At 55.3% G+C, this 25,930-nt stretch overlaps 1 protein-coding gene across 2 annotated transcripts in view; it reads left to right on the top strand.

Moving 5' to 3' along the window:
- Window positions 1-3,124: 3,124 nt before the first annotated feature.
- Window positions 3,125-25,930, top strand: part of ATP2B3 (ATPase plasma membrane Ca2+ transporting 3) — a 74,367-nt gene continuing 51,561 nt past the window's right edge. For both annotated transcript variants that reach the window (XM_084871021.1, XM_084871022.1), the window contains exons 1-3: window positions 3,125-3,365; window positions 24,925-25,097; window positions 25,454-25,806. In XM_084871021.1, the coding sequence (XP_084727147.1) occupies window positions 25,599-25,806 (208 nt within the window). In that variant the 5' untranslated portion in view covers window positions 3,125-3,365; window positions 24,925-25,097; window positions 25,454-25,598. The remainder of the gene's footprint in view (window positions 3,366-24,924; window positions 25,098-25,453; window positions 25,807-25,930) is intronic.

Genomic DNA, 25,930 nt, shown 5'->3' with positions numbered 1-25,930 from the left:
CCACACCTGTCTACTAGGAGGTAGAGCTACGACTGATGTGTTTGCTATCAGCCAGGGTGCACCCCCTGCCCACGGAAGCAGCCTGCCCCTCCCTCCTCTGGCTCTGGGTCCTCAAGTCCCCACTGGAAGGACATGCCCAAGGAGCCTGTCCCTCTGCGAGAGGCCAAGAAGGGGATCCAAGCTGAATCTGGCAGGGAGGGGGGCTCTGAGGCTCTCAGGAGGTGCTCCCATCCTTCGGAGCTCCTCTTCCATCATGTGGGTGCCCAAGGGTGGCTGGCACCCCATCTCCCAGCCAGGTGAAAGTTTAGCTTTGCAACTGGCACTCAAGTGAGGTCTGGTGCCCCTCCATGTGTGGGATGGCAAGAAGAACAATTTCAAAGACGCTGAAGCACGGAACAGACTGCGGAACCTCAGAGAGAAGGCAGGGGAGGGTGGGTGGGTGGGGAGAGATCAACCAAAGACCTTGCATGCATGTATACATAACCCATGGGCACAGACAATAGGGTGGTGAAGGCCTGGGGGGGTTGGGGTGGGTTAGAAGGGGTCAATAGGGGGGGAGAAGGGGCCATATGTAATACTTTCAACAATAAAGATTTTTATTGTTAATTAATTAATATAATTGGGAGGTGGGGACTCCAAGGTGGCCGGCTCTCACACAAGGACACAAGATTCACGGTCAGCACCGAGCGTGTGATAGGTGTTCAGGAAACCAGGGCTGGCTTTGGCTTTTAGGTTTTCTCTGGGCACGGTGGGTCAGGCAGGCCAGGCTCTGGGGCTGCTGTGGGGCCAAGGCGGGTTGAGCCCACAACAGCTGGACCCTGTGCTGAGGTACATTCTTCCCTGGGCCACGGGACAGCCAGGTGGCTTTCAAAGAACAAACACCCAGGAGAGTGGCTGGGGTTGCACTGGAAGGAAGGTTATGCGTGAGCAAGCACTTGAGTGAGCATGTGTGAATCCATGCGTGAGTGCGTGTGAAAGAGTGTGAACAACTGTGTGCATCTGTGTGAGATTTATGAGCGAGTGTGTGTGACAGCGTGTAATTGCGTAACTTAGGCTGTGACTCTGAATATATGTAAATAACTGCAAATGTGAATTTGAGTGATTAGGCATGTGTGTGACTAACTCTGAGTGTGCACAAGTGTGTGTGAGAGGAGTGACTATCTATACTAATAAAAGCCTATATGGTTGTCACGCCCTCACGCCATGACGTCTTCATACCGCAACAAGCGATCACCAGGAGATTGTGTGCACAGCGGGCATGTGTGGGTGGATGGGGCTGCATGCACGCACGGGTGGGAGGGAGCTTGACGCTGCGTGTGCGGCACGGAGGCAGGTCCCACGGCTCCGTGCACAGAGGTGGGACCCCTGGCTCCTGCCTACCTCTTTGGGGCAATCGATCTCAGGCACCCACACTGTGAGAGGGCACAGGCCAGGCTAGGGGACACTCCTCAGTGCACAAATTTCGTGCATCGGACCTCTAGTGTGTGAATAATCAGGTGTGAGTGTGTGGCATTGTGACTGCATGCGTGAGCTTACGTGAGCATGTGTCAACATGTGTGGGGTGTTTGAGCATGTGTGAGTATAAGCTCTGTCTGTGTGACTCTGTATGAATATGTATGAGTGTGGTTAAGCATGTATGTGTAAATGTGTGTACACATGTGTGAGTGTGCATGAGTGGGTGAGCATGTGTCAGTGTGTGTGAGTAAGCATGTATGAGTATGAGTGTGTGGGAGTGAGCCTGTGAGTGTGCATGTGACCTCTGCCTGCACTGAGATGTGTCAGGTCTCAAAGGTTGTCCATGAAGCCAGCTGCTTCCTGCAGGAGGGACACACTGCGGGAAGGTATGACAGTCCCCTGGCCCAGGGAAGAGCTCCCGCTGTGCCTTTGTGCTCTATAGGTCTCTGTCACAGTGGCACCTCCGCAGAGAATCCTTCCCTTCGCTCTCAGCACCATCTTTCTTCTCCCCAATCGGTCGTTTGCCTGGGCTCCCGCCCACACTGTGTGGCCATGCGTTCACTCTCTGCCTGCCAGCCCCGCTTGTGGTCCCTGCTGCGTCCTTAGCACCCAGTTGGGCCTGGCACACAGGGTGCCCCAGGGCTGTGTTTGTCCAAGGCAAGAAGCAATTTGCGGCTGTGCCAGGCCTCTTCTACCTGCCACCTCGTTGGATTCTCAGCCCCGCCTGCTTCGGGTGGTGATGCGCTAAGGGCCTGTCAGTTCTCTTACCCACACACAGCCCCCTTCCTGTGCCACCCCGCCCCCTTGCACTTCTGCTGTCTGCTCACAGATGGTGGCAAAGGCCTGATGTGGGTTTGGAGGCACCCACTGTCCCTGGAGCTGGGGAGCTGGGGGCTCTAAAGACGGGTGGCATAAGCCAGCCAGCTCCTGCCTGGGTGCCCATGGGCACACACTTGGGTCTCCGTCCACCCAAGGGGCATCTGTGAGGTTCGTGGGTATGGTCTTCTCTGCACTGGGATTTGTCTGTGTGTCTGTCCACGAATGTCTGTGACCCTGTGCGTCTGTCTCTGGTGTCTACCTGTGTGCAATGCCTCCTGGTGTCCCATATAAGGAGATTCAAATGATAACCTTTTGGGGGTCACTGACTTTGAGAATCTATCAGAAGCTCCAGCTTCCCTTCCAAAAACGCCTTTATATATCGCGTTCCCAACACTTAGAAGGCAGTTTCAGGACAGTCACAGCCACCCCTCTCACCCGCAAGGTAGGGACCCATGGATCCCACACTGCATATCAGCAAGTCGGCTCCACCCCCATTTGGCTTCAGGGAGAAGGACCCAGAGGGCAGGGGTCCTGAGGGAGGGCAGCCTGATGCTCCAGTGGCACGCTCACAGCTCTTTCCCTGCGCTCCCAGTCACCAGGGCCCTCAATTTCCAGCGGCGCCCAGCCCACCTCAGCCAGCACCCTCCAGGGCGCTGCTAGACCGGGAAGGGCAAGCACCCCGCGCGTCCTGGGGGACAGAAGGGTGCGCACCCGACGCGTGGCTCCGGAGTCCCACAGCCCCCGCGCAGCGCGCCGCCCCCCGCGCCCGATCCCTCCTCCTTCCTCCTCCTCCTCCTCCCCCCCCCTCGTTCACTCCCTCCCTCCCTCCTTCCCTCCCTCCCTCCGCGCTCAGAGCTGCGGCTGGAGCCGAGCGCGCCGCGTCGCCCGCCGCTGCCGGTGCGGAGCGTGGGGAGCACTCGGCCGCAGCCCTCGCCCGCCCGCCGCGGAGGGTCGCGCCCGCGCCGCCGGCCAGGCTGCCCTGTGCCTGGGCCTTTCCGTCCTTGGAGCGGATCGTTGCCCGCCGGGCGCCCGCCCGCAGCGACAGCGCCCGCCGGAGCCGAGGCCGCGGTGGCGGCCGTGCCCACGACCGGGTAAGTGGTGCCCCGGGGCGCACGGGCGCCCTGGGGTGGGCGCGGGCGCGGGCGGGGCGGGGCGGGCGGCCCGGCAGGTGGCGAGGCTGGCAGGTGGGGAGACGCGGGTCCCCGCTCGCAGCACCTGCACCCCGCGCGGGGCCTGCGTGTCCTTGCGGCGCCGCGTCCGCGCGTCACCCCGCAGCCCCGGGGCCGGCGGGCAGCGCCCCGCAGCCAGCACCCTGCGCCCCGCATCCCGCGCGCACGCGCATCCGCATCGAGGGAAAAAGGCCGCCGGGGGCTGCGGGCTGGGTCCCGGGAGGGCACCGCCGGGGCGTGGGGCCTGGGCCAAGCTGGTCTCGCGCACGCACCTCCGGAGCTTCGCCGCACCCCTCCCCCGCGCCCTCACGCTGTTATTCTCCCCCGACACACGGTCGGAGGAACCCGCACACGTTCCCACACGGTCCCCGCACGCCCGCCCACACAGACACCCGGCCGACCCTTCCGCCGGCACGGGCTGGGCGAATGGCAAGCCGCTGCGGCCACACTTGGGTAACTCGCTCTCCATCCCTCCGTGCACGGCTGTCCTCCCCCTCCTCACCTGCGTGACCTTGGCCAGAGGGCTTCTCCCTTCTGGGCCTCAGTTTTCTTAAGGGTTTAGGGTTCTGGAATTTGCAGCGCGGGGAGGAGGGGGGCATGGCCCAGCGGAGGGCGCCCCGGATCTCCCCCGTGGACAGTCCTCGGATTTTTCTCGCTGGGACCTGATTTCCTTCCTTCCGCTGGCTCCGCGGGGCTCCGTGGGCAGGCCGGCTGAGGGTGGGCGTCGGGCAAGATGGGGGCCTGCAGGGGGTCTGGCGGGAGGATTGGGAGACAGTGGGGGAAAGCTTCCTCAAGGGGCAGGGCAGGGCCAGCATCCCTGAACTAGGCACTTGATACTCCCAGGCTTGGGGGGGGGGGGGCGGGGGAAGGGGGGCCGGGATTTCAAAGATGAGGCCCCTGGGCCTCCGACCTAAAGTGTGTCTCTGACAGCTGCAGAGTTGAGGCTAGCCTGCCCCTGGCCATCCCAGGCTCTCTGGCTCCCCGCAGGGACATGGGTGCCAGCCTCGCTGATCTGTGCACAGCTTCAGGCAAGGACTGGCTCTTAATCTGTGTCACTTCATGGAGTGCCCAGCCCAGCCCAGGTGTGGCTCCGAGGGAGCCTAGGTTTCTGGGTGGCACGATCACGACCTTGACCTCCCTGAATCTGCAGAATCACCCGCTGAGGGAGGCAAGGCCAGGGTGTTTGTCCCCATTTTTCAGATGAGATCGTTGAGGCCCTGAGAGGGGAAGGGACTAGACGCTGCATTCACTGGATGGGCGGATAGATGGGGACACACCGAGTCCAGAAATGGCTCTAAGCTGAGTCTCACCATCAACGCCAAACGTGGGCTGCTGTTTTCACTGCCCCCTTCCACGGCCCAGGAAACCAAGGCCACGGGGGCTCGTGAGAGAGGAGTCGACACACAGACCTGGGCCGTGGTAACCTCAGCCCAAACCAGCCTTCAGAGGGGAGGGCTGGGGGCTGCCCAGGTCCTGCCAGGCAGGCTTCGGCTGAGATCTAGCAAAGGGTCTGAGGGTGTTGGGAGAGGTTGGGCAGTTGTGGTCCCAGGGTATTGATTGTCCCTGCTGCTTAGCCCCGAGGAGAAGGCGGGCCAAGGACACAGATCAACCTGCTCCATGCCCAGTGCTGCCAGGTGGTTTGAGCAAAGGGGCAGGCGGCTCTGGCACAGACATGGGGGGGGGGGTAACGCAGGCAGATGGCACTAGGGCGGTGTGGGAGGGGGCTTTGCATGAAGCCAGAAGGAGAGCCGGTCCTACGGGGAAGGAAGCCCTAGGCTAAGAGCACCGGGGCTGGGGAGAGAGCTACAGCCACAGGCGCAGAGGCACTGCCGCAGGCCCCTGAGGGGTAAGGAAGGCCTGGGGGAGCTCCCGGGTTTGCTGCCAGCTCTCCGACTGATGGTTTTGTGACCTTGGCCAAGTCCCTTCCCTGGAGGCCTGGCAAGGGGGGCAGGGTCTCAGTGCACTCCCATGACATTTCAGGATTCCCAGCTGGAGCTTCAGAGGTTGAATCATTTGTGAGCGAGCAAGCGGGAGAGGCCCAGCAGTGAGTCAGGGAGCTCTCTCCATCCAGAATGTCTTCTCCCAAGCCAGGGAGGCAGCGGAAAACGCTGGGGTCAGCCTAAGCCCCGCCTCCACTCCCCCCTGGCCTCCCGTGTGGACAAGATGAGAGCGCCCTAGGCCCCCGGGGGCTTTCAGAGCTGACCTTCAGCGGGGACTCCCGAAGCTAGCAAAGCCGGGCCCAGCTCCGTTCTCCCACCTTACAAAGCAAGTTGTCAGCACATATGTGGGCTATGCCCACTGCGCTCTCTTCTGATTTTAAACTGAGAGTGTGTGTGCATGTAATGGATGGCTGCTGTCTCTAGGAGAGGTTATTAGCACATCAAACATTGTAGGTAATCCCCTAGCCCGTTTGGCTCAATGGTTAGAGCGTCGGCCTGCAGAATGAAGGGCCGCAGGTTCCATTCCGGTCAAAGGCACGTACTTGGGTTGCAGGCTTGATCCCCGGCCCTGGTCAGGGTGTATGTGGGAGGCAAGCAATAAATGTGTCTCCCAATCGATGTCTCTCTCACATTGATGTTTCTCTGTGTGTGTGTCTCTCCCCCTTCATTCCATTCTCCCTAAAAATCGATGGGGAAAAATACCCTTGGGTGAGGCTTAACAAAAATAAAATTAAAAAACATATAGTAGGCAATAACAGTGATAATAATAAAGGCACTCATCTTGTGCCAGACATCATTCTCAACATCCCCTCGCCTCATTAAAACAGCAACCAAACGTAACAAGGGCTTTGACTATCCCCACTTTGCAGATGAGAAGACTGAGACCCAGAGAGGTGAGGCAGCTTGCCCAAGGTCACATAGCCAGCGGATAGGAAAACCAGGCTGGGAAGGCAGGCCGTCAGGCTCTCGAATCTGGTCTGTTTATGTAGCCGCTCCTTCCTTAATCTCTAGAAGTCAGTGCTGAGCTCAGCAGAATGGAGCGTTGAGCAAGCGAGCTGTTTGTCAAAGGCCCTTCCCGCCCCTGGAAGACCCTGCAGTTCAGAAGCTGAGCCTCCTGGGCCCCTCATCTCCTCACTGAGAAAAAGGGACCAACCGTGGATTTGTATCCATCTGAAGCAAGTTAGGGAAGGATTTGCATTTCAGTACGTTTTCCGCACGACCCTGTCAGTGCACCTCTACGAAGGGGCAGTCTCAGCGGAAGCTGGTAGACGGGGACCTGGGCTGTGGCACCAGAGGCAGATGCTGAAATCTGACTGAGGGCTTGCTGCCCTGAACCTCACCAATGCTATCTCTGAGATGGGCTCAGGCGCCGAGCTCTGGCTGTGAATTTGGTGGGCAGGGCAAGCAGAGACTTGGAATATGCAGATGTCTTCTCTCTGCCCCCCACCCCCCATCATTTCCCAGAAGGCTACTTCTTTCTCTGGGGCCCCAGCTCCTCACTGTTTCTCTCTTCCCCGCCCTGGCTGAGCTGGCAGAAGCCAGGCCAAGTGGTGCCCGGCTGGAAAGCCCTTCCCTGCCTGTGCACCTTCTGTTGGGTGGGAGGTGCTGGAAGTGGGCCTGGGAGTACCGCCTGGAGAGCAGGATCTGAGCCCACACGTCACCAGGACGGAGGGAGAGAGGCCCTCAGATGGAGGATCGAAGGCCAGGCATCCCGGACTGCCCAAGGTTGGGAAGAGGACGAGACCAAGGTTACATGGCTGAGGAGATGGCAGAACCCGAACCAGAGCCACAGGGCGAGGGGGGAGGAAAAGGCTGGAGGTTTGTCCCAAAGTCCCACCTCAAGGGCCGAGGGACCTTGGGCCACAAGTGGTTCCCAGAGGCTTGAGTCCACATCAGAGTTGCACAGAGGAGATGCTCCGGTCAGTGTCCTTGGGGGATGCCTCATTTGAAGGGGTTCTGAGCCTGATTGGGGGTTCTGTACATGGGTCCCCTCAGGAAAAGGGAACCCTTCGATTCAAATGAGAAATCCGAAAGAGACTGCAGCCACAGTCCCAAGGCACTTTCTAGAGCTGCCCAGTCCAATGCAGTAGCCACAAGTGGCGATTTAAGTAGAATGAAATAAAATGTAAAATTCAGTTCCTCAGTCAAGCTGGCCACATTTCAAGTGCTCAGTAACCACATGTGGCTGGTGGCTACTGTGCTGGACAGTGCAGGCAGAGAGCACTGCCATCGCTCCACAAGGCTCTGTCACACAGTGTCGCTTTAGAGCCAAGGCAGACCCAAGCCTTCACAGGGACGCTGAGGCCACGCCCATGCCTACCCCCACCCCCACCCCCATGGCTCCTTGAAAGGGAGTGGATGAAGCAGGTGTGGATGTCTCCCGACAGCCTCTCTGCCCCCCAGAGAGTCTGAGGGCCTCTGCCACCCTCACCAAGGCTGGCCCGGGTGCATCACACACGTGGAGGAGGGAGGTGAGAGAGAACAGCCCACCATGCGCTGAGGATGCCCAGCCTGGCCTGGCCCCATGCCAACCTGGTGACCCTGGCTCACCAACTTGATGCAAAGCCTGCACTCTTTTCTTTTAATAGTATGCTTTTAAATATATATATTTTATGGTTTTCAGAGAGGAAGGGAGAGGAGGAGAGAGATAGAAACATCCATGATGAGAGAGAATCATTGATTGGCTGCCTCCTGCATGCTCCACAGTGGGGATCGAGCCCACAATCCGGGCATGTGCCCTGACCGGGAATCAAAGCGTGGTCTCCTGGTTCACAGGCCGATGCTTAACCACTGCGCCACACCGGCCGGGCTTTAACATGTTTTTATTGATTTCAGAGAGAAGAAAGGAGAGGGAGAGAGAGATAGAAACATCTTGGGTTTAAAAAATATAAAACGTTTATTTTTTTTCTTCATATAATATAATGCTGTCAACATGTATGCCCTTTCTAGAAAATTCATAAAACACAGAGAAGCAGAAGACATAGGAAGCCCCTTCCATCCTCTTACCGAAATGCAAGCCAGTGCTTCCATTTTATCGAACTCGTTTCCGCTAGGCTTTCTTTGCATAGGCTATTTATTTTCACATTACTGTAATTATACCATGAGCATAATTGCGTAATCTATTTTTTACTTCACATGTGCATTTTCTTTATTAATATAATCCCTTCCTAAGTGAATTTTTCAAAATGGATGCAGTTGGATTTTTTTAAGGTTCTGAAAGCAGTAAGTGCTTATTGCAAAAATAAAAAAAGAACTTGAATTATGCAAAGGAGGAACTGCAAATGATCATTCACTCATTCGACAGCTATTTATCAAGCACCCAGGATGTATCAAGGCGGTCCTCAGGGCTGTAATTACAATTTTTAATGGATGAATAATATTCTCTCAAGAGAGTGTAATTCGCTTAATTATTTGGCTATTTGTGGAGATCCAGGCAGTCGGATTTGTTTCACTCTCATAGGTGGGGCCCCGTGGGGCACCTCAGTGGGTAAAGCTTGTCCTGGCCCGAGGAGGGTGCCCAGGCCCGAGCTCTTCCTGCCAAATTGTTTCCAGAAGGCTTTTCAGCACATCCCAAGGGCTGGCTCACTGTGGCCTCGCCAGTCTATCATCATCAAACAGACTGACATAAATAAATATCATGGTCCAAAATGTCTGCTTTAGCTTCGAGGGATTTTTGTGTGTGTGCGTTTTAAATATATTTTTATTGATTTCAGAGAGGAAGGGAGAAGGAAAGAGAGATAGGAGCAGCAATGATGAGAGAGAAACGCTGATTAGCTGCCTCCTGCACACCCCGCACTGGGGATCGAGCCCACAACTCTGGGCATGTGCCCTGACCTGGAATCAAACCATGACCTCCTGGTTCATAGGTCGATGCCCAACCACTGAGCCACACTGGCCAAGCAGTTTCTGTTTTTTTTAATTGCTCGTGAGGGTGAGCATTTTTCTACAAAGCCTATTAATGATATGTCTTTTTTTTTTTTATTTGTTTGTCTTTTTTAGTGATTTTTTAGTGATTTCCTCACCTTTACTGAGGTCTTAGTGTTTCTCTTATGGGTTTGAATACATTTATTCATGAAAGATAGTGACAATTTTGAGTGCTTGTTGCAAGTAATTTCAGAATTTTTTTTTTTTGCCTGTTTATTTTTTCATGCAAAAGGTAAACCACTTTCTGTCTTACATTTTTTTTTTTTTTTGGTGTGATTTCTGCCATTGCTTCTAGATTTACAAAGTACCTTACAGAAATCTGAGAACTATTCTTGTGTGTGTCATTGCATTTTTAACATGTTTAACTCTTTAAGCCTGGGGTGGGTAAGCTTTTTCTGCAAAGGGTCAGATAGTAAATATTTTCCACTCTGTGGGGCCACACAGTCTCTGTCCTGACTGCTCAGCTCTTCATAGAAGCACAAATACAGACGTGGCAGCGATGAATGGGTGTGGCTGTGTGCCAATAAAACTTTATTCACAAAAACACTTGGCTGCCAGATTTGGCCCTTGGGCCATGTTTGCCAAACCCTGTTTAATCCAAAGGAAATTTGTCTTGAAGAATAGTATGAGGTGAGGATCCAAGATACATCATTTTCCTGGGTGTTAACCCAACATCCCCGTTTCTTTATCAGCTCATTTGTCCTCTGGCCAGTAGGTGATACCTCTGTCAGCACAGAATCTGATGTGGAGTAGGGAGGGCCTGTTTCTGGGCTGTCTGCCTCCCTTCCCCATGGTCTGTGGGTGGGCTCCAGTGCCAGTAATGTGCATTTACTTCTTTATGTGTGTTTTTTTGTTTTTAATACATTTTTCCTGATTTCAGAGAGGAAGAGGGAGAGAGAGATGGAAACATCAATGATGAGAGAGAATCACTGATCCGCTGCCTCCTGCACACTCCATACTGGGGATTGAGTCTGCAGCTGATGGGGAATTGAACCATGACCTTCTGGTTCATGGCTCAATGCTCAACCACTGAGCCACACCAGCCGAGCATTTCTACTTCTTTTCTTTTAAAACTATCTCTTGTTTTATTTTTCCGATTTCCTTTTTCTCCATATACAGATAGTCAATGCTGATACGTGTTTCCAAAAAGCTGGAATTGCTGAAGTTCATAAGCCAGAGGTCCTTGTCCCCACAGCTCACATTCCCATGCAGATAAAGGGTTTTAAAATAATCACCCTGTTCTTACTGACATACGGGAAAAATGCTTTGGAATCTTAAACCTTGTATCTTTTGATACCTGGCGTGCAGGTCCCAGCTCAGTAATCTTAAAGCAAAACTTGCCCTGCCTTCCTCAATCAAGCATTTGGTCACGCATTCTCTGGACCACAGTTCAGAGCTGCAATGCTTCCCCACAGACGTGATGGTGGCTGGCTCTCCCTGGGTTTTCCTCCGGGAGATCCACAGGGGATATTGGTGTAGGCAGGAGAGCGTGATCGGAAGCAAAGCCTCACAGCTGAGGATGGCCAGACGGCCTGGTTCGCCAGACCCTCCTGGATAAAAAACAGGAAAGCAAAGCTGGCAACCCACGAAAGAACAGGGAGATGTAGAGTTGTTATTGGCCAGCTCCGTTCCAGCTACTGGGGGCTCAGAGGCTTTGGATATATACACTGAGTGGCCAGATTTTAATGATCTCTGAACGCATAATAATCTGGCCACTCAGTGTATATCCTATATAATAAAAGGCTAATATGCAAATTGTCCCCTCGACCAGGACTTCAACCAGCAGGCAGGCCGGGCAACTGCCCATGTCCCCTCCCCCAGGCCAGGCTGGCAGGACCCCAACCATGCACGAATTCATGCACCAGGCCTCCAATATATATAATTTTTATTTTTATTATTTTTATTTTAGAGAGAGAGGGGGGTCCAGAGAGGGAGAGAGAGAAACATCCATGTGAGAGCAGAAAGAACATTGATCAACTGCCTCCTGCACACACCCCTGCCAGGCATGGAGCCTGCAACCTGGGCATGTGTCCTGACCAGGAATCAAACCGGTGATGACAAGGCCTTTTGGTCTTTTTGCTTCCCTTTGGGAGGCACATCTTTGGCTCATTCCGAATGAAGGCACATTCAAAAGAGCCACCATGATCACACTTCTTGGACTGGCCTGGGAATATCGTCAGTCCCTGGATGGATGTCCTGACCCTGGGCATCCTGCATACCCCCGTTTTGATGCAAACCCTGAACCAGGGTGGAGGCTCGTGCAGCAGTGGGCTCTACTGAACCACTGTTTATGTGATCTCTGGCCCAGGCCAGGATGGTGGCACCAGGCCTGACCACACAGGGGGCCTTTCTCCACAGTGGACCAGCCTGGCCGAAAGCACTCAGTGCTCTGCGTGCCCAGTGTGGGGCATGGCCTGGGCACCTGCTTTCTGGGTGGAATTCGGGCCTCCATCTGCCATACCAGGTCCCGGGGCCTTCCCTGACCACCCATATGGGCCTCAGGTCTGTTCTTCCGGGAAGAACCGGTAGTAAACTGTCCAGTCTTAATTTGGAGCTGCAGGCCTGGGAAGGAAGCAGGTGGCCCAGGGCTAGGTGGACTGGGCTCCTGGGAGGCTCCCACCTGCTGTGACCCAGGGTCCACAGCAGCACAAGAGGGAGGGACAGAGACCCAGGCCCATGCTGGCACCCCAGCTTCTCTCTCTCCTGTGGCCCCTCACTCCTCTTTGGTGGATGGCTACAGTGCGGGGCTTGCTGAGGGGAGACTCAGACCCCGATAACGTGTGTCATCATAGAGGAGTCACACAAGAGGGGCCCTTGTGCCTCTACAGGAGCCCCACCCACTCCCTCCCAGCATCCCCTGGGCCTGCAGGAGCTTTGTGGTGGCCTCTCCAGGCTTTTCTGGAAATGCTTCTGGATTTGCATACCCGGTCCTCTGTAGGAACCAGCTATTCAGAACCCTGAGGGCTCAGTTTGTAGCAGGCCCTGGTGACTTTCAGGTTCTGCTGTCACTGCCTGCTGGGGTTAGTGAGGGTACTGGAGTGGAGCCTGGAAGCCTTGCAGGTGTCCGGCTTCTGAGGTGCCTCTGATGTGGCAGCTGTGTCCTCCTCCGTGGTGCATTGGGTAGCAGACATACCTACCTGGTCAGCTGGGAAAGGTGGCGCGGACGCTTTGATGTGCCAGTTCTTTGGCCTGGGTCATGGAAGACCAACTAGATTCAACTCCCATCTTTACTCTGCACACATCTCCTCTGCTCCCCCTTTGCAACCATGCCCAAGACCAAAGTCTTTTCTGAAGGCTCAGAGTGGCCTGTGGCCAGGGTCCCTCAATGGTAACAGTCCTTCTCAGCTCTTTCTCCTCATTGATTGGGCACTGACCTCCAGCCAAACTCGGTCCCATAAGGTCCCAGGAGGCCTATTCTGCCAGCAATTTGAGACCCCTGGGTAGAAACCAAGTCAACTCACATATCTCTGGTCTCCCATTTGGGGACTGGCTTTCTAGGACCTTATTGGCCATAGAGAAGTGGGTGTCCTTCCATGACAGCTCTCCTGGCCCCTGACCTTGACCCAATGAGCCCCCAAACCCGTCTTCCTCAGGGTTTCAACCTATTTCCAAAAACAGACCTGCTCCCCACCGGGACGCACAATAGGGCTCCCCTGGATCCTGTCCCCAGGAGGACACGTGTGTCCCGGCAGACTCTTCTCGTCACCCCTGGGTCTGCAGCATCCCAAGGCCTCGGTTAGCTGTCATTTCCTTAACTGTCTGTTTAGGCCTTGACTGCTCCTGGTGTCTCAGAGATGGCTTTGGGGATCGGCAGGGTGGGCAGCCTGGTACCATGGACAGAGTTGGGGAGACATGGGGGAGGATTGGGACTGGGCACCCTTATTCTGTCCATGTATTCTCTGTCTGTGAAGGCCTGGAGGACAGGGCTCCACGACTTCCTAAACCCCAGGTGTGTGTTCTCTGCTCTTTGCGCGCTGAAAGCATGTCCCAGAGGCCAGCCAAGGTGTATCCGGGTCCCCCGTACCCCACCTCTTCAGACACCACAGGGCAAGCCATGCTCTTCAGGGTAGGCTCGGGACCTCACTGGCCACCAGCTATTCACAGGCTGAAGCGGGAGTGGCGTGAGCCAGAGTGGGCCAGACCCGGGTGCGAGGAGGGGGCACTGGCTCCAGCTCCCTGCTGCAATGCAGTGCTCTTGGCCACAGCTGCTGTAATTGGATAATTAGTGTCATTATGCTTCCTGCCCATCGCTTCTCGCTCTCCTGCTCCCTCCAGCTCTCCTTTCCCAGCTCTCTCGCCTTCTCTGGCAGGAAACAAATGACTGCCCCCCCCACCTCGGGGCAGAGTCGTGACCCCCTTAATGACACACTTCAAGGCTCCAGCCAGAAAGGGGCTTCCAACTTCCTTCTGGGACCTAGGGGCACTCTTTGTGGTAAAGGCCACCATGTGGGTGTGTACCTCCCTCCAGAAGTATCCTGGGGAGCCAACTGCCCCCACAGTGCCTAGCGCTCTCCAAGAAGAATTGAGGGCCGGGCAGGCTCCATGATGGCCCAGCAACAGGGAAGCATCTGACAGGCATATAGGGTCGGCCTCTGGCCAGGGCGGATGTTCTGGCCTCACTGGTGGAGCCCGGTCCTGACCTATGGAATTCTGGGGTCCAGATGGGCTCAGTCAGAGAGAGCTCAGGGCTTCAAGGCAGGCAGAGGGAGGGCGGGTGTGGCAGCAAGAGACATTCCTGTCTCTCATCTTCCTGGAGAAGAAACCCTCTAGGGAAATGGGACCTTCCTAGGTATGTGCACTTGGCAACCCCTATCCTGGGAACTCACACGAACCCAGCCAGGAGGAGCAAGGACCCATTGCCCGGACAAAAGGAGAGACCCAGAGAGGTTGACTAACTTGTGCTGCCTCATACAGCCAACCTTGAATCCAGCACCTACAGTCCCAAGCCCTGAGGTTTACAGGGAGAGATGACCTGTCTAGTCACTTTGTTGAATTCTTTTTTTTTTTATGTTGAACTTTTAAAAAATATATTTTTGTTGATATTGAGAAGAAGGGAGAGGGAGAGAGAGAAAAACATCAATGATGAGAGAGAATCATTGATCAGCTGCCTCCTGCAGTCTCCACATTGAGGATCCAGCATGCAACCCGAGCATGTGGGAATCGAACTGTGACCTTCTGGTTCATAGGTCGGTGCTCAACCACTGAGCCACACTGGTTGAGCTACGTTGAACTCTTAAGTGGCTTTAATTATGTATTTGTTGCTTTTCTGGAGTTTTATGGGCAATCACTTGGCAGAGGAACAATGTAGAAATCTCTGGAGCTAGACCACCTGAGTCAACCTCTGTTCCTTGCTGGCTGTGTGACCTTGAATGAGCTCTTTAACCTCTCCGTGCCTCAGCAACTTCAGGTCTAAAGTGGGGACAATCAGTCTTCCTGCTTCAGAGGCTTATAACCCAGAGGGAATGCATCCTTCTCCCAAAGCAATGGTCGGCAAACCGCGGCTTGTGAGCCACATGTGGCTCTTTCGCCCCTTGAGTGTTCTAACAACACTTCTTCAAAATAGACTTGCTTAGGCTGAAAACCGACTTCTGCGCATGGGCCACGAAGTTTCAATCACACTGTACGTGCACGCCCGCACGTGGTATTTTGTGCAAGAGCCACACTCAAGGGGCCAAAGAGCCTTGGTTTGCTGACCACTGCCCCAAAACATGAAAAAGAGTACCCCACACAGCCCCCTTGCCAGGCATTGCCTGTGACCAGATTGTCCTTCTGTCTCTCTCTTTGGTACTCTCATGGTTCTGTCTCCCCCTGCTTTGGCTAGAACTTCTAGGACAATGTCAATTGGCACAGGTGAGGGGGAGCCCAGCTCCTAATCACCACATATTCCAGGGAGCCCATGGAAGTACAGGGGTTGGTAGGTCATGGAGACTCCATGGAGGCCTCTTTGTTCTCCTAGAACCAGAGTTGGCTTTGGACATGTGTTGGTGTCCCTCATTAGGGCTTCATAAATGTTGGTGTTCCCCATACAGGCCACCATAATGCTGAGGTTCTTGACCCAGCCTTACAAAGAGTTCAGCATTCTGGAGAAAGGGGCTACATGTAGATGATTAAAGAGTCCAAAGATGAAAGACATTTTTGAAAGGCATTGAGGGTCAGAGGAGCTTCACCTAGGGGGAACTAAAGACTCTCCCTTGTCCAAGGACCTGTGCTTTTATTATAACACAATTTGTCCCAAGGCAAGGTGGAAATATACACTTCAAAGGGGAAGGTATCAAAGGGTACAGAAGCATTATCAGTATGGGGAATAGCCTACAGCTGTTCAGGTGTTTGGCCAACAGGAGGCAATAAAATGGCCTGAGCTATCTGGCAGTGAACAATCCTATTCAGGTTTGGGGGAAGTGCCATTTAGCCTTTTCCAACAGGTAAATTACATATGTGGCTCACCCTTGTTGAGCCAACCCAAGTCCCATCAACCTTTTGACAGAACTTTTATAATTATTACATGCTGGAATTGGTTTTCAGCAGGCGTGGAGGGAGGCAGGCGATGGAGGCTGGGTTCCTCCCTGCATACCTGAGTTTGCTAGGTGATGAGCTTGACCTCTTTCATAGAGACCCAGCTTCATGGATATATAGAAAGAGAGAAGTTGGTTTCTTTCACACACAAACATCTAGGGCTGGAATGACAGCTACTTGGCTATATGGGACCCAGGCTCCTTTGATGATGTTGCCATCCTCAGCAGGCAGTGTGCCAAACGGAGTAAGATAGCTGCTCCTGCTCCTATCTTGACATCATCGTTCCAGCTGGCAAGAAGGAGGAAAGGGGTAGGGGAGTTCACATTCCTTCCCTTTAAGTACACAACCCTGGAGTTGGCCTTAAACCCCCCGCCCCCAATGTGATTAGAATCCCTAATGCTGTCCATGAGTAAGGCATAGCCCAGACCTCTTTGCTCAAATCCCATTGGCCAGCACATAGTCACATGGCCATACGTAGCTGCACCAGAGTTGGGCGAACATAGTCAATAGCTGGATGACTAGACACCTGGCTAAAAATTAAAATATGACATAGGAAGAGGGGATTTGAAATCAGAGACTATCTAGCAACTGTCTGCCACAACCTCCTGGGGGTTTGTTAGTGCCTCCTAAAGCCATATTGTATTAATAGCACCTGTGGTCTGGAGGCCAGGCCTTCCCCGCATGTTCTGGCCATCCCTTTGGTCCCTTCTGAGGACAAGGTGGGGTTAGCGCCTCTGAGGAAATGCAGAGCAGCAGCAAGAGAGGAGGCAGGCAAGGGGAGGGGGACAGGACACAGGGCCACACTTCTTCCACGTAGGTGGGGAAGAGCCCTGCCAATGGCCACCAGCAAGCTCAGCCTCTCAACTCTGTCTGCTTTTCTGACACCTAGTCGGCCACCAGCCAGCTGAGGCAGGATGAGGGTGGTGTCAAAGATCGTCAAGGCTAAAGGGTGGGAGTAGGAAATGTATTGAAGTGTCTGATTAGGTTTTCACTCCAGGTAAAGGATGCTCCTGAGAGTTAAAATCCATACGGGTATCCCTAGCCAGTTTGAATCAGTGGAGATAGAGTGTCAGCCTGTGGACTGAAGCGTCACAGGTTCGATTCCCGGTCAAGGGCATGTACCTCGGTTGCAGGCTTGATCCCCAGCTCTGGTTGGAGGCGCATGCAGGAGGCAACCAATCGATGTGTCTCTCTCACATCAGTGTTTCTCTGTGTGTGTGTCTCTTCCTCCCTTCCACTCACTCTAATAAATCAATGGAAAAATATCCTTGACTAATGACTAACAACAAAAAGTCCACCCTGGCATAATCATCGGTTGATCTGCAGTCAAGGCAATAGGACTGTTACTGTCATTGTGCAGCCCAGGGCATCACGGAAGGCTACTCTGGACACAGTACAAAAGGGCTGGTGGGACCGGTTTGGTTTTTCAATTGCAGCAAAATACACCTTGTATAGAATTTACCATCTTAACCTTTTTTAAGGGTACAGTTCAGTGGCATCAAGTGCATTCACATTGTTGTACATCCATCACCACCATCCATCTTCAGAGCTTTTCATTTTCTCAAACTCTGTCCCCATTAAACACTAACTCCTCATCCCTTTTCCCCAGCCCCTGGCAAACACCCTTCTATTTTCTGTCCTTATGAATTTGGCTACTCTAAGGACCTCATATAAGTGGTATCATATACTATTTGTCCTTTTGTGTCTGGCTTATTTCACTTAGCGTAATGTCCTCAATGTGTGTTCAGGCTGTAGCGTGTGTCAGAACTAACTTCCTTTTTAAGGCTGAGTAATAGTCCACTGCATAACTAGACCACATTTTGTTATCCATTCCTGTGTCGATGGACACTTGGGTTGCTTCCACTTTTGGCTGCTGTGAATACTGCTGCTATGTACATGGGTGTGCAAGTCTCTTAGAGAGCTTGCTTCCAATTCTTTTGGGTAGATACCTCAACGTGGGATTGCTGGATCCTGTGGTAATTGTATGTTTAATTTTTTGAGGAACCACCACATCATTTTCTGTAGTGGCCGCACCATACTTCATATTCCCTGTTAGAGCATGTCTTAACTGGATAATTCTGGGCCTTTCCTGGAGACCCCCTGTCCACCCCTTTCTGACTGTGAAGCTCCCGCTGGGACCAAGATTTTTTATTTTTTCAAGATTTTTTTTTTTATTTTTAGAAAGAGAGGAAGGGAGAGGGAGAGAGAGAGAAACATCGATGTACAAATGGAACATCAATTGGCTGCCTCCTGCACAGCCACTACCTGGGATCGAGCCCGCAACCCAGGCTAACCCAGAATCAAACTGACAACCTTTTGGTGCACAGAACAATGCCCGACTGAGCCACACCAGCCAGCGCTGGGACCAAGCATCTTTAAAAATCCCCTCCAGGTCTGGCAACCGCTGTTCTAGATTAGACTAAAGCCCTGAGTTACCAGTTCTCAAGGGGTTCACCAACCTGGGTCCCTGCCACCTCCAGGTAGCTAGACTTGTTGGATTTTTCCGGGTTCCAGAATTCTCCTTGGCTGGACGCTAATTAGCCTGTCCTCTGAGCATCTGTCTTTCTGCTGGCCTGAGATGGCCCTTTGAGCCTGGACCTGGCGCTGAATGGGAAGCATCCTTTGGCAGCCCCAGTGGGTCCCTGCGGTGCTCCTGGTGGCCAGTGGCAGCACGACCGGCCCTCCCCTAGGGACAGCCCCACAGGCTTGGAGGTTCGAGTGGGAGGGTGTGTTCGTGAGTTTAAAGAGAGGGTGCCGTGGCAGTGGTTGACCCTTTTCTGCTGTTATTGTTTTTGCCCAAAGCTGTTCCCTGGGAAAGCCACTTGACGTGTGCACAGATTGTACCAGGAACTAGAGGGAGGAAGAACAGAGGGGGGAGGAGGGGCTGTCCCTTTAAATCTGTTTTCTCTGTTTTATTTCCTTTCCTTTTCCCATCCTCCTCCCTCCACTAGCACAAGTGGCAGGGCTGTGGAGGGCCCAGGAGCTGCAGTGACGGTACCTCTGAAATATTAATGAGGCTGTTCTCTGCCTCGGCTCCTTCTCCTGCTCCCTCCTCCCTTCCTGACTAAATGCAGGTCTTGTCCTTGAAGCCCTCTTTTCCTCTCCTGGGTGGTCGCCAAGGTGGTCAAGCAGAGGAGGCGGAGGGGGGGGGGCGGGGGGAGTGAGGCAGGGGGCCTGGCAGGAGAGCTAGGTCCTGACCCAGGAAGGGGCGTCCTGGCAAGTCAAGGGTTAAAGGGGCACCTTGAGCCACTGCTCTCACCTGCCTGGATCAAACCAGTCCCAGAAGAGGGCAGGGCAAGTGGGGTCCCCCCGAGGGCCCCTGCACCTGCTCCCCCGCCTGCTCTCCACCTGCTGCTAGAGGGCTTGACCCAAACGGGGCCCCAGCTGGTGTGCAGTCCCCCCTCCGCTCCCACCCCCACCCCCCGACCCCCCCACCCACCCCCCCCCGCTGACCTGTGGGGCCTCCTGCTCCTGCTTCCGTGGGGCTGGGCCTGGGTTGCAGGTGCCTGGAGGTGGAGAGAGGAGGGGACTGTTATTTTAAGGAATCCCCACCATGAGTCACATAGCTGAGCCGTGGTTTCTTCTGGAAGGTGAGCCCCTGCTCGGCGGATCTGTGGGGAGATGTGGAGGGCAGAGCGCCTCAAAGAGGGTGGCACTGGAGGGCACACGCCCGGGGGGGCAAGGGGCAGGCCTACATCTCTTGCCCTCTGACTCTGTACCAGGCTGCCTGGGATTTGGCCTTGCTGGGTTATGCCCCCTTCTTGCCTCAGGGCATGGTTTCCGGGGCCTGTGGAAGCCCCGTGAGTGGCAGGACCCCGCCCTTCCCCTCAGGCATCCGGCATGGGCCCATTAGCCGCGCGCAGTGACTTGGAAAGGACACTGGGAACGGGGACTGCCTGGCTTCTAGCTGGTCTACCAGCCGGTCTCTGTGTACCCTGTGGAGGCAGCAGATGCCCCGCCATCAACGCGGGGACAGGCACCCGCTCAGACCCCAGTAACTGCAGGCTGGTGGTGGACAGGGGCTGCTACGGGACTATATCTCCCCAGTGGAGGGGGGGAGGGGTGTTCTGATGCGCTGCAACTTCTGACGTGGGGAACAGCAGTGGGATTTCGTCCTCCCTTCCTTGTTCCCTCCCTCCGTGAAGGCTACACTGGGCAGCCCCACACGGAGCTGAGGAAGAGGAAAGGTCCTGTCTCCTGGCGGCCAAGCGGCCGGGCCGCTCGGGACATCGTGACTCTCCCCCAGAGCATAGCCAGGAGGTCTGATCAGGGCGTTTGTGAGGGTGCCGTGAGGGAAGCATCTGGAGTGAGGGCCCCAAGAGAGGGCACCCTGGCACAGAGGTTCCTCCATCTCTTTCAGGAACTTCTAGAGCCTGGGGGAGGGGTTCAAGGAGGCAAAGTGGGGGATCCAGGCAGATTAAGTCGGAATGCTGGGAGAGCACCCCAAGCCAGGACAAAGGTACCCAGAAAGGGCCAGAGATGGGGAGACGATTCCTGGGTTTCTAATCACGTGGGCATGAGCCACTGGGCCTGGGGACAGGAGACCTCTGGGTGGCCAGGCCCTGCTGGAGGGAAAGGTCCAGAAGGCAGTGTGTGGAGCGGGGTGGGGGAGGGGGGGAGAAGGGCACAGACTTAAACACAGACTCCCCCTTGCACAACTGGGGCAAGCCCCTGAGGTAGCAGCCTGTTGAAAATGACAGAGCGAGAGTGAGGCGGGCAGGGGAACCACCACAGGTGTCTGCTCTTGCCACCCCAGAACCCTGGCCAATTTGTGCCAGAGTGGAGCAAATGCCAGAAGGTCCCAGTCCCCCTGTGTGGAAGTTTTCAATTCAATTAAGCCAATTAAAGTCCGAAAGATGAAAGAGGACAGAAATGGTACATCCCCTGCCCTTTCGGTGCTATAAACCGTTCTAGGCAGCCAGCCCAGGCCGGAACATCTCTGTTCTTGGCCATTTCAGTGGTGGCTGCTGTCCTTCCTCAGACCGACAGAGGCCATTGCCCAGACTTAGGGAGAACCCAGGAAAACAAGAGCATATGCCATTAGGTCTTTCCAGCGGCCAGCGGTCAAAGGTTGACCTTGATTTAACTGATGGCTCCTCTCTGCTGCCCTCTGGCCTGTGGCGTTAAGACGAGGGAGATTAGTGCGAATGAGCACAGGCTTCGACTTGAGAAGCCCGCAGAGCTGGAGCAGGGCCCCGGCCCACGCTGAGTGGCCTGCTGGAGGTCATGGGCATCCCTGCCCTTCATCCCTGCACCGCACCCTCACAATCTCCTCTCCGAGACAGTGATTCCCCCATTCGCAAGGCTCCCAGCTCCTTGGCCAGTCAGGCCCAGGGCTGACACGCAATGGGCTTCCCAGCAACTCAATAACCACGTGTCTCAAAGAGCTGCGACCCCAAGAGCAGAAAAGACATGCTCACAGCTTGTTGCAATGTCAAGCAGAAGACAACAGGCAGCCTAGTCATGAGATTCTAGACTCAGTGTGGGCAGATAGTTTCTGGGGAACGTTCTATTGGAGTTGCCACTTGAATGCGTTGCAGGTGGAGATGGAACAGAGGGTGTGCAGGGCAGGGCGCGTGCAGAGCTCGGAGCTGGCAGGCTGCTCATTGCAGCAGGATGAGCAGGGTTGTGGGCAGGCCAGTGTAGGGCGCGGCTGAGCAGGCCAGAGCTGGAAGGGCCTTTGAGGGAAGTCCTTTGAGGGAATGGGGCCTTTGGCTTGATGGGGGGTGAGGGGATTGAAACAGGGGATGTGGTTTTCTGGAGGCCAGGGCAGCGCCTCGGGGAATGTAGTAACCCACAGCTGGCAGGTGACCAGCCACCCAACTGGAAGGAGACTCCTTAGATGGTAGATGGGACATGGGACCTGCTTGGTTGGGGATGAGGGAGAAGGAGCAAGCCTCTCAGGTGCAGGCAGGGTGCCAGGGGACACTGAAGCATGGAGGGACACAGGGCCAGCCGAGAGGGGCAAAAATGCTTTGAGCCAGGCCTCACCTCCTCACCCAGTCCCCTTATCATGAGTCACTGTGGGCCCAGTCCACCCCAGCAAAGACAGCTCACGAGTTAGGAGCAGCTCAAGGACCCGGCGTGGCTCAGTCTGGGCTGCTATTGCTTAATCAAGGGCAGGGCCACACTGGGGGGCAGGGGCAGGGATTTGGAGGGGGAGAACGGAGCTGGCCTTGGATGAACCCTGGAGGGGTGGGGGATAGGGATGCTATGCTGCTGGCTTGCAAGGTACCCTGCTCCGAGGAATAGGCATTTCCATCGAGCCGCTGGGATGCGCCCACCTAACTATGTATCATTCCCTCTGTCACCCCCGGAGCCCACCAGTGCCATGTGGCAGGAGTCGGCGCTCATCCAAGTGGGTGTAGAGGCTGAAAAGATAAAAGGTTCCAAAGAAACAACATTCTTCATCTGCTTCCCTTCTAGAAAGAACCCCTATGGAGTCCTGAGGCAGCTCCATGGGGGTCACACAGGCACACAGCTAGCCCTGGTGTCCTGGCCACATGTGGCGGGTCTCCGAATGCAGACCAGTGGCCTGCCTGCCAAGGACCTGGGTGACAGCTGAGCCCAGGAAGTGAATGCCCGCCACTCTCTTCAGCCAGTACAAACAGGGCTGGCATGGCCTGGGGACACTGCTCAGGGACAACTGGCTCAAGTTTATGCTGGATCCCCCGGCCACCCAGCCCCGGCCCTCACAGGACCAATTGTTCGGTCCTCTCCCAGCAGCCCTGCCTGCCTAGGACCTGGGTGACAGCTGAGCCCAGGAAGCCAACTCACAGGGCGTCTGTGGGCCCAATGCTGGCTGGAGCCTGTGAATGCATAGGTAAACCAGACCCTGCCCCTCCCTCCAGCAGCCAGCAGGCTAAGCAAAGGACCCGAGTGGGGTGGGGGGAGGAGAAGGAAGCTGGCAGGGACAAGGGCATGGGGTAGGACAGAGATGCCAGATGATGCTGTCTGCAGAGGACCAAGGAATGCAGGTGGCAGTCAAAAGCTTCCATTGCTGTCTCCTTGGCCCGCCGAGGCCTGTGATCAAAGGCAAGAGACCTGGGTGGCCTCATGGCTCTGCCACCTCAACTCAAATGGACGAGTGATTCCTGCCGTGTCCCACCTGGGTGGGTGGGGTGCATTCCTATAGCACTCCAAAAGGAGCCCAGCCTGCCCCATGCACCACAAAAGCTTTGCTTCCTTCCAATCCCAGCGCTGTGCTGCACCCAGGCATCCTGAGCCCCAGGCTCAGCCCCATAGCCCCTGCCCTCACCCAGAATGACCCACGGAAGCTCCCGCCTTCCTCTCCAGTAGCCCTCTGATAGGTGGTGGCCCATGTCACACATGGCCCCAAGTGATCTGCAGCCCCCTTACCCCACCGACCTGTTCCATTATCTGCCTTTTTCCTGCTCTCAGAACATTCTTTTCTCCAGAAGAATGGCTCACTCCACCAACTTGCTCTGGTCTTTTCTTTTTTATTTAAACACTAGAGGCCTGGTGCAAGAAATTTGTGCATGCCCTGGCCAGCTATCAGGGCCCATCTGTGGGGCAATCCATGGGGCTATCAGGGGGGCCCCTGTTGGCACCCACCTTGGCTGGCCTGGGGCCTGTTGACTGCGGTCAGTTCCTGCTTTGAGTGTATGCCCCCTGGTGGTCAGTGCATGCCATAGTGACTGGTCATTCTACTGGTCATTCTGCCAGACGGTCGATTTGCATATTAGGCTTTTATTATATAAGATATTCCCATTGATTTCAGAGAGGAAGGGAGAGGGAGAGATAGAAACATCAATGATGAGAGAGAATTATCAATCAGCTGCCTCCTGCATGCCCCACACAGGGGATCGAGCCCCCAACCTGGGCATGTGTCCTGATTGGGAATTGAACCATGACCTCCAGGTTCATGGTAGATGCTCAACCACTGAGCCACACCATTCGGGCTGATCTTTTCTTAAATGTGCCCCTTCCCTGACTCCTGCTCCCAACTGAAACTGCACCCCCGTCACTCTGATGCCGGTTTCTCACCAGCGGGACCTGCTATGTATCCATCTCCCAGGCAGATGGAGAGCATGGAAATGCATTCAGTCCTGTCCACGCCTCTGTCATCCTGTCCACCCTTCTGTCCCCGGCACAGGCATGTAGTAGATGCTCAGTAAAGACTTGTCAGATGGCAAACTGAATGGACGGACAATGGGGAGATGCGTGGGTGTGGAAGAGGATGGCACATTTGTGGGTCTGCCACTTGGTTTCCGCATCTTCCAGCAATGAAGGCTTTTAAAACACGGGCAGCCTTTTCTGAGGCGCCTCTCTGCTTCCCAGACGTCTCAGGCAAGGACTGCCCTAGGTGCACGTGCTTTTTCTTGGCAGGTGGGGCCAGCATCTGGAGGAACTGAGGCCCCACCATGTCATAAGCCCCTGAGAGCTGTGGTGCATTCACTAGGCTCTGAGTAAAGGCGGGGGCTCTCCTGAGAGCAAGCAGGCCACAGGACTACTGCGTTTCCATGGGTCGTTCTAGGTCAGAAATCTGGATTGGTGGCCAAGTTCTGCCTTCAGGAGGATCCTCAGAGGTGAGGCATGAGGCTCAGCTGAGCCATGTTGCCAGGAGGCCTCCGCTGGTGTGAAGGCCAAGGCCATGTGCACGGAGACTACTTCAGCCCTAGGAGCTTAGCACATGGCCTTGGTGGATGCTTCCACTCATGCGCAGGCAGGCCGCAGGCGGGGAAGGAGAGGTAGAGGTAGAGAAGCTAGAGGCCCGGGATAGGCAGGCTCAGCAGGCCCCTGTGCTCCAAACCGCCAGACCCTGGGCAAGTGTGGGCAGAGGCGGTGGGGTATGGGGACAGTGAGAGGGATGACAACTTCATGATGCTCTCTGCAGAGGAGTGAAGATGATGTGGCCAAGGATCAGCTGGCTGCTCTCAATGCAAAGGGGGTTGGGGGTGGCACTGTGGGGCAAGGCAACAGACCTGTGGCTGCTTGCTGATTTCTCCTGTGTGCCCTGTCCCCCACCCCACCCCACTTCTACTCCCTTTATCCCCTCCTTTCCACCCTCCCTTCCTTCCCCGTTCCCTCTCTCCCTTCCCGCTTCCTCTGGGCCTCCTCTCTTTTTTGCCCTCACTTCTCAGGTACCCACAGGGCAGCAGAGACACCCTGACCTGGCACTCAGCTGGCCTTGTCCATGGCTTGGCCTGCTCCTGGGACCCCTGAGCATCACTGAGCCTGCAACTGTGAGCTGTGAGCAACAGAAGCTGAGCCGGGATTTATAGCATGCGGGCCCCACAGGGCGAGTCTTAATCAGGCAAGAGCTGGAGCATGATGGATTGGACTGATTCCCTGGAGGAGGGGCACGGCCATGGGAGGACTGTGGCACAGCTAACCCACCCATGCTAGGGCAAGACCCTCACTAATCAGTCCCACCCTCCCGGCTTAGGTGCTCGTGGTGAGCAGGAGTAAGGGGTGGCCCAGACAGGTGAGCCTGGCAGAGTGTGGGGGTCACTGGCCCAGCTGGAGGGAGGGGGAAGGTTGTTGTACTTAGCGGTATTTAGCAAGTCATGACTTGGACTGAGTGCAGATTTGTGGAGAATGTTCTAGAAGAGTGGACCTTGGTTTTGCCTCAACCGTGCCCCTGGCTTCTTCTCCCTTCCTTCTCCCCAGGTGTCTATACTTGGCCATTTCCCTGCTGCCGCCACTTCCACTACACCTCCCTCAGGCATTGGCACCTCAGGTGGCCGCCGAGGCCACACTGAGGCTGCACCTGTGAGAAGGCCCAGCCCTCTCTCCTCCCAGTGCGACAGGCAGGATGGGCGACATGGCCAACAGTTCCATCGAATTCCACCCCAAGCCCCAGCAGCAGCGGGAGGCCCCCCATGCAGGCGGCTTCGGGTGCACGCTGGCTGAGCTGCGCTCCCTCATGGAGCTCCGAGGGGCCGAGGCACTGCAGAAGGTCCAAGAAGCCTATGGGGACGTCAGCGGGCTGTGCAGGAGGCTGAAGACCTCGCCCACAGAGGGTAAGTCTGCCAGCAGAGACCCGGCACAGCCACCCAATGGCAGGGGACTCTGGGCAATGTGCCACCGGACACTCTAGGGGTCTCCTGAAGATGTCCCCATCCTATAGGCACTTTTTTTAAAACT

This window comes from Pipistrellus hanaki (assembly GCF_964339955.1).
Source record: "Pipistrellus hanaki genome assembly, chromosome: X".
In the NCBI taxonomy this organism is placed as follows: domain Eukaryota; kingdom Metazoa; phylum Chordata; class Mammalia; order Chiroptera; family Vespertilionidae; genus Pipistrellus; species Pipistrellus hanaki.
Note: the sequence above shows the minus strand (reverse complement) of the source record. Positions and strands in the feature narration are given on the sequence as shown.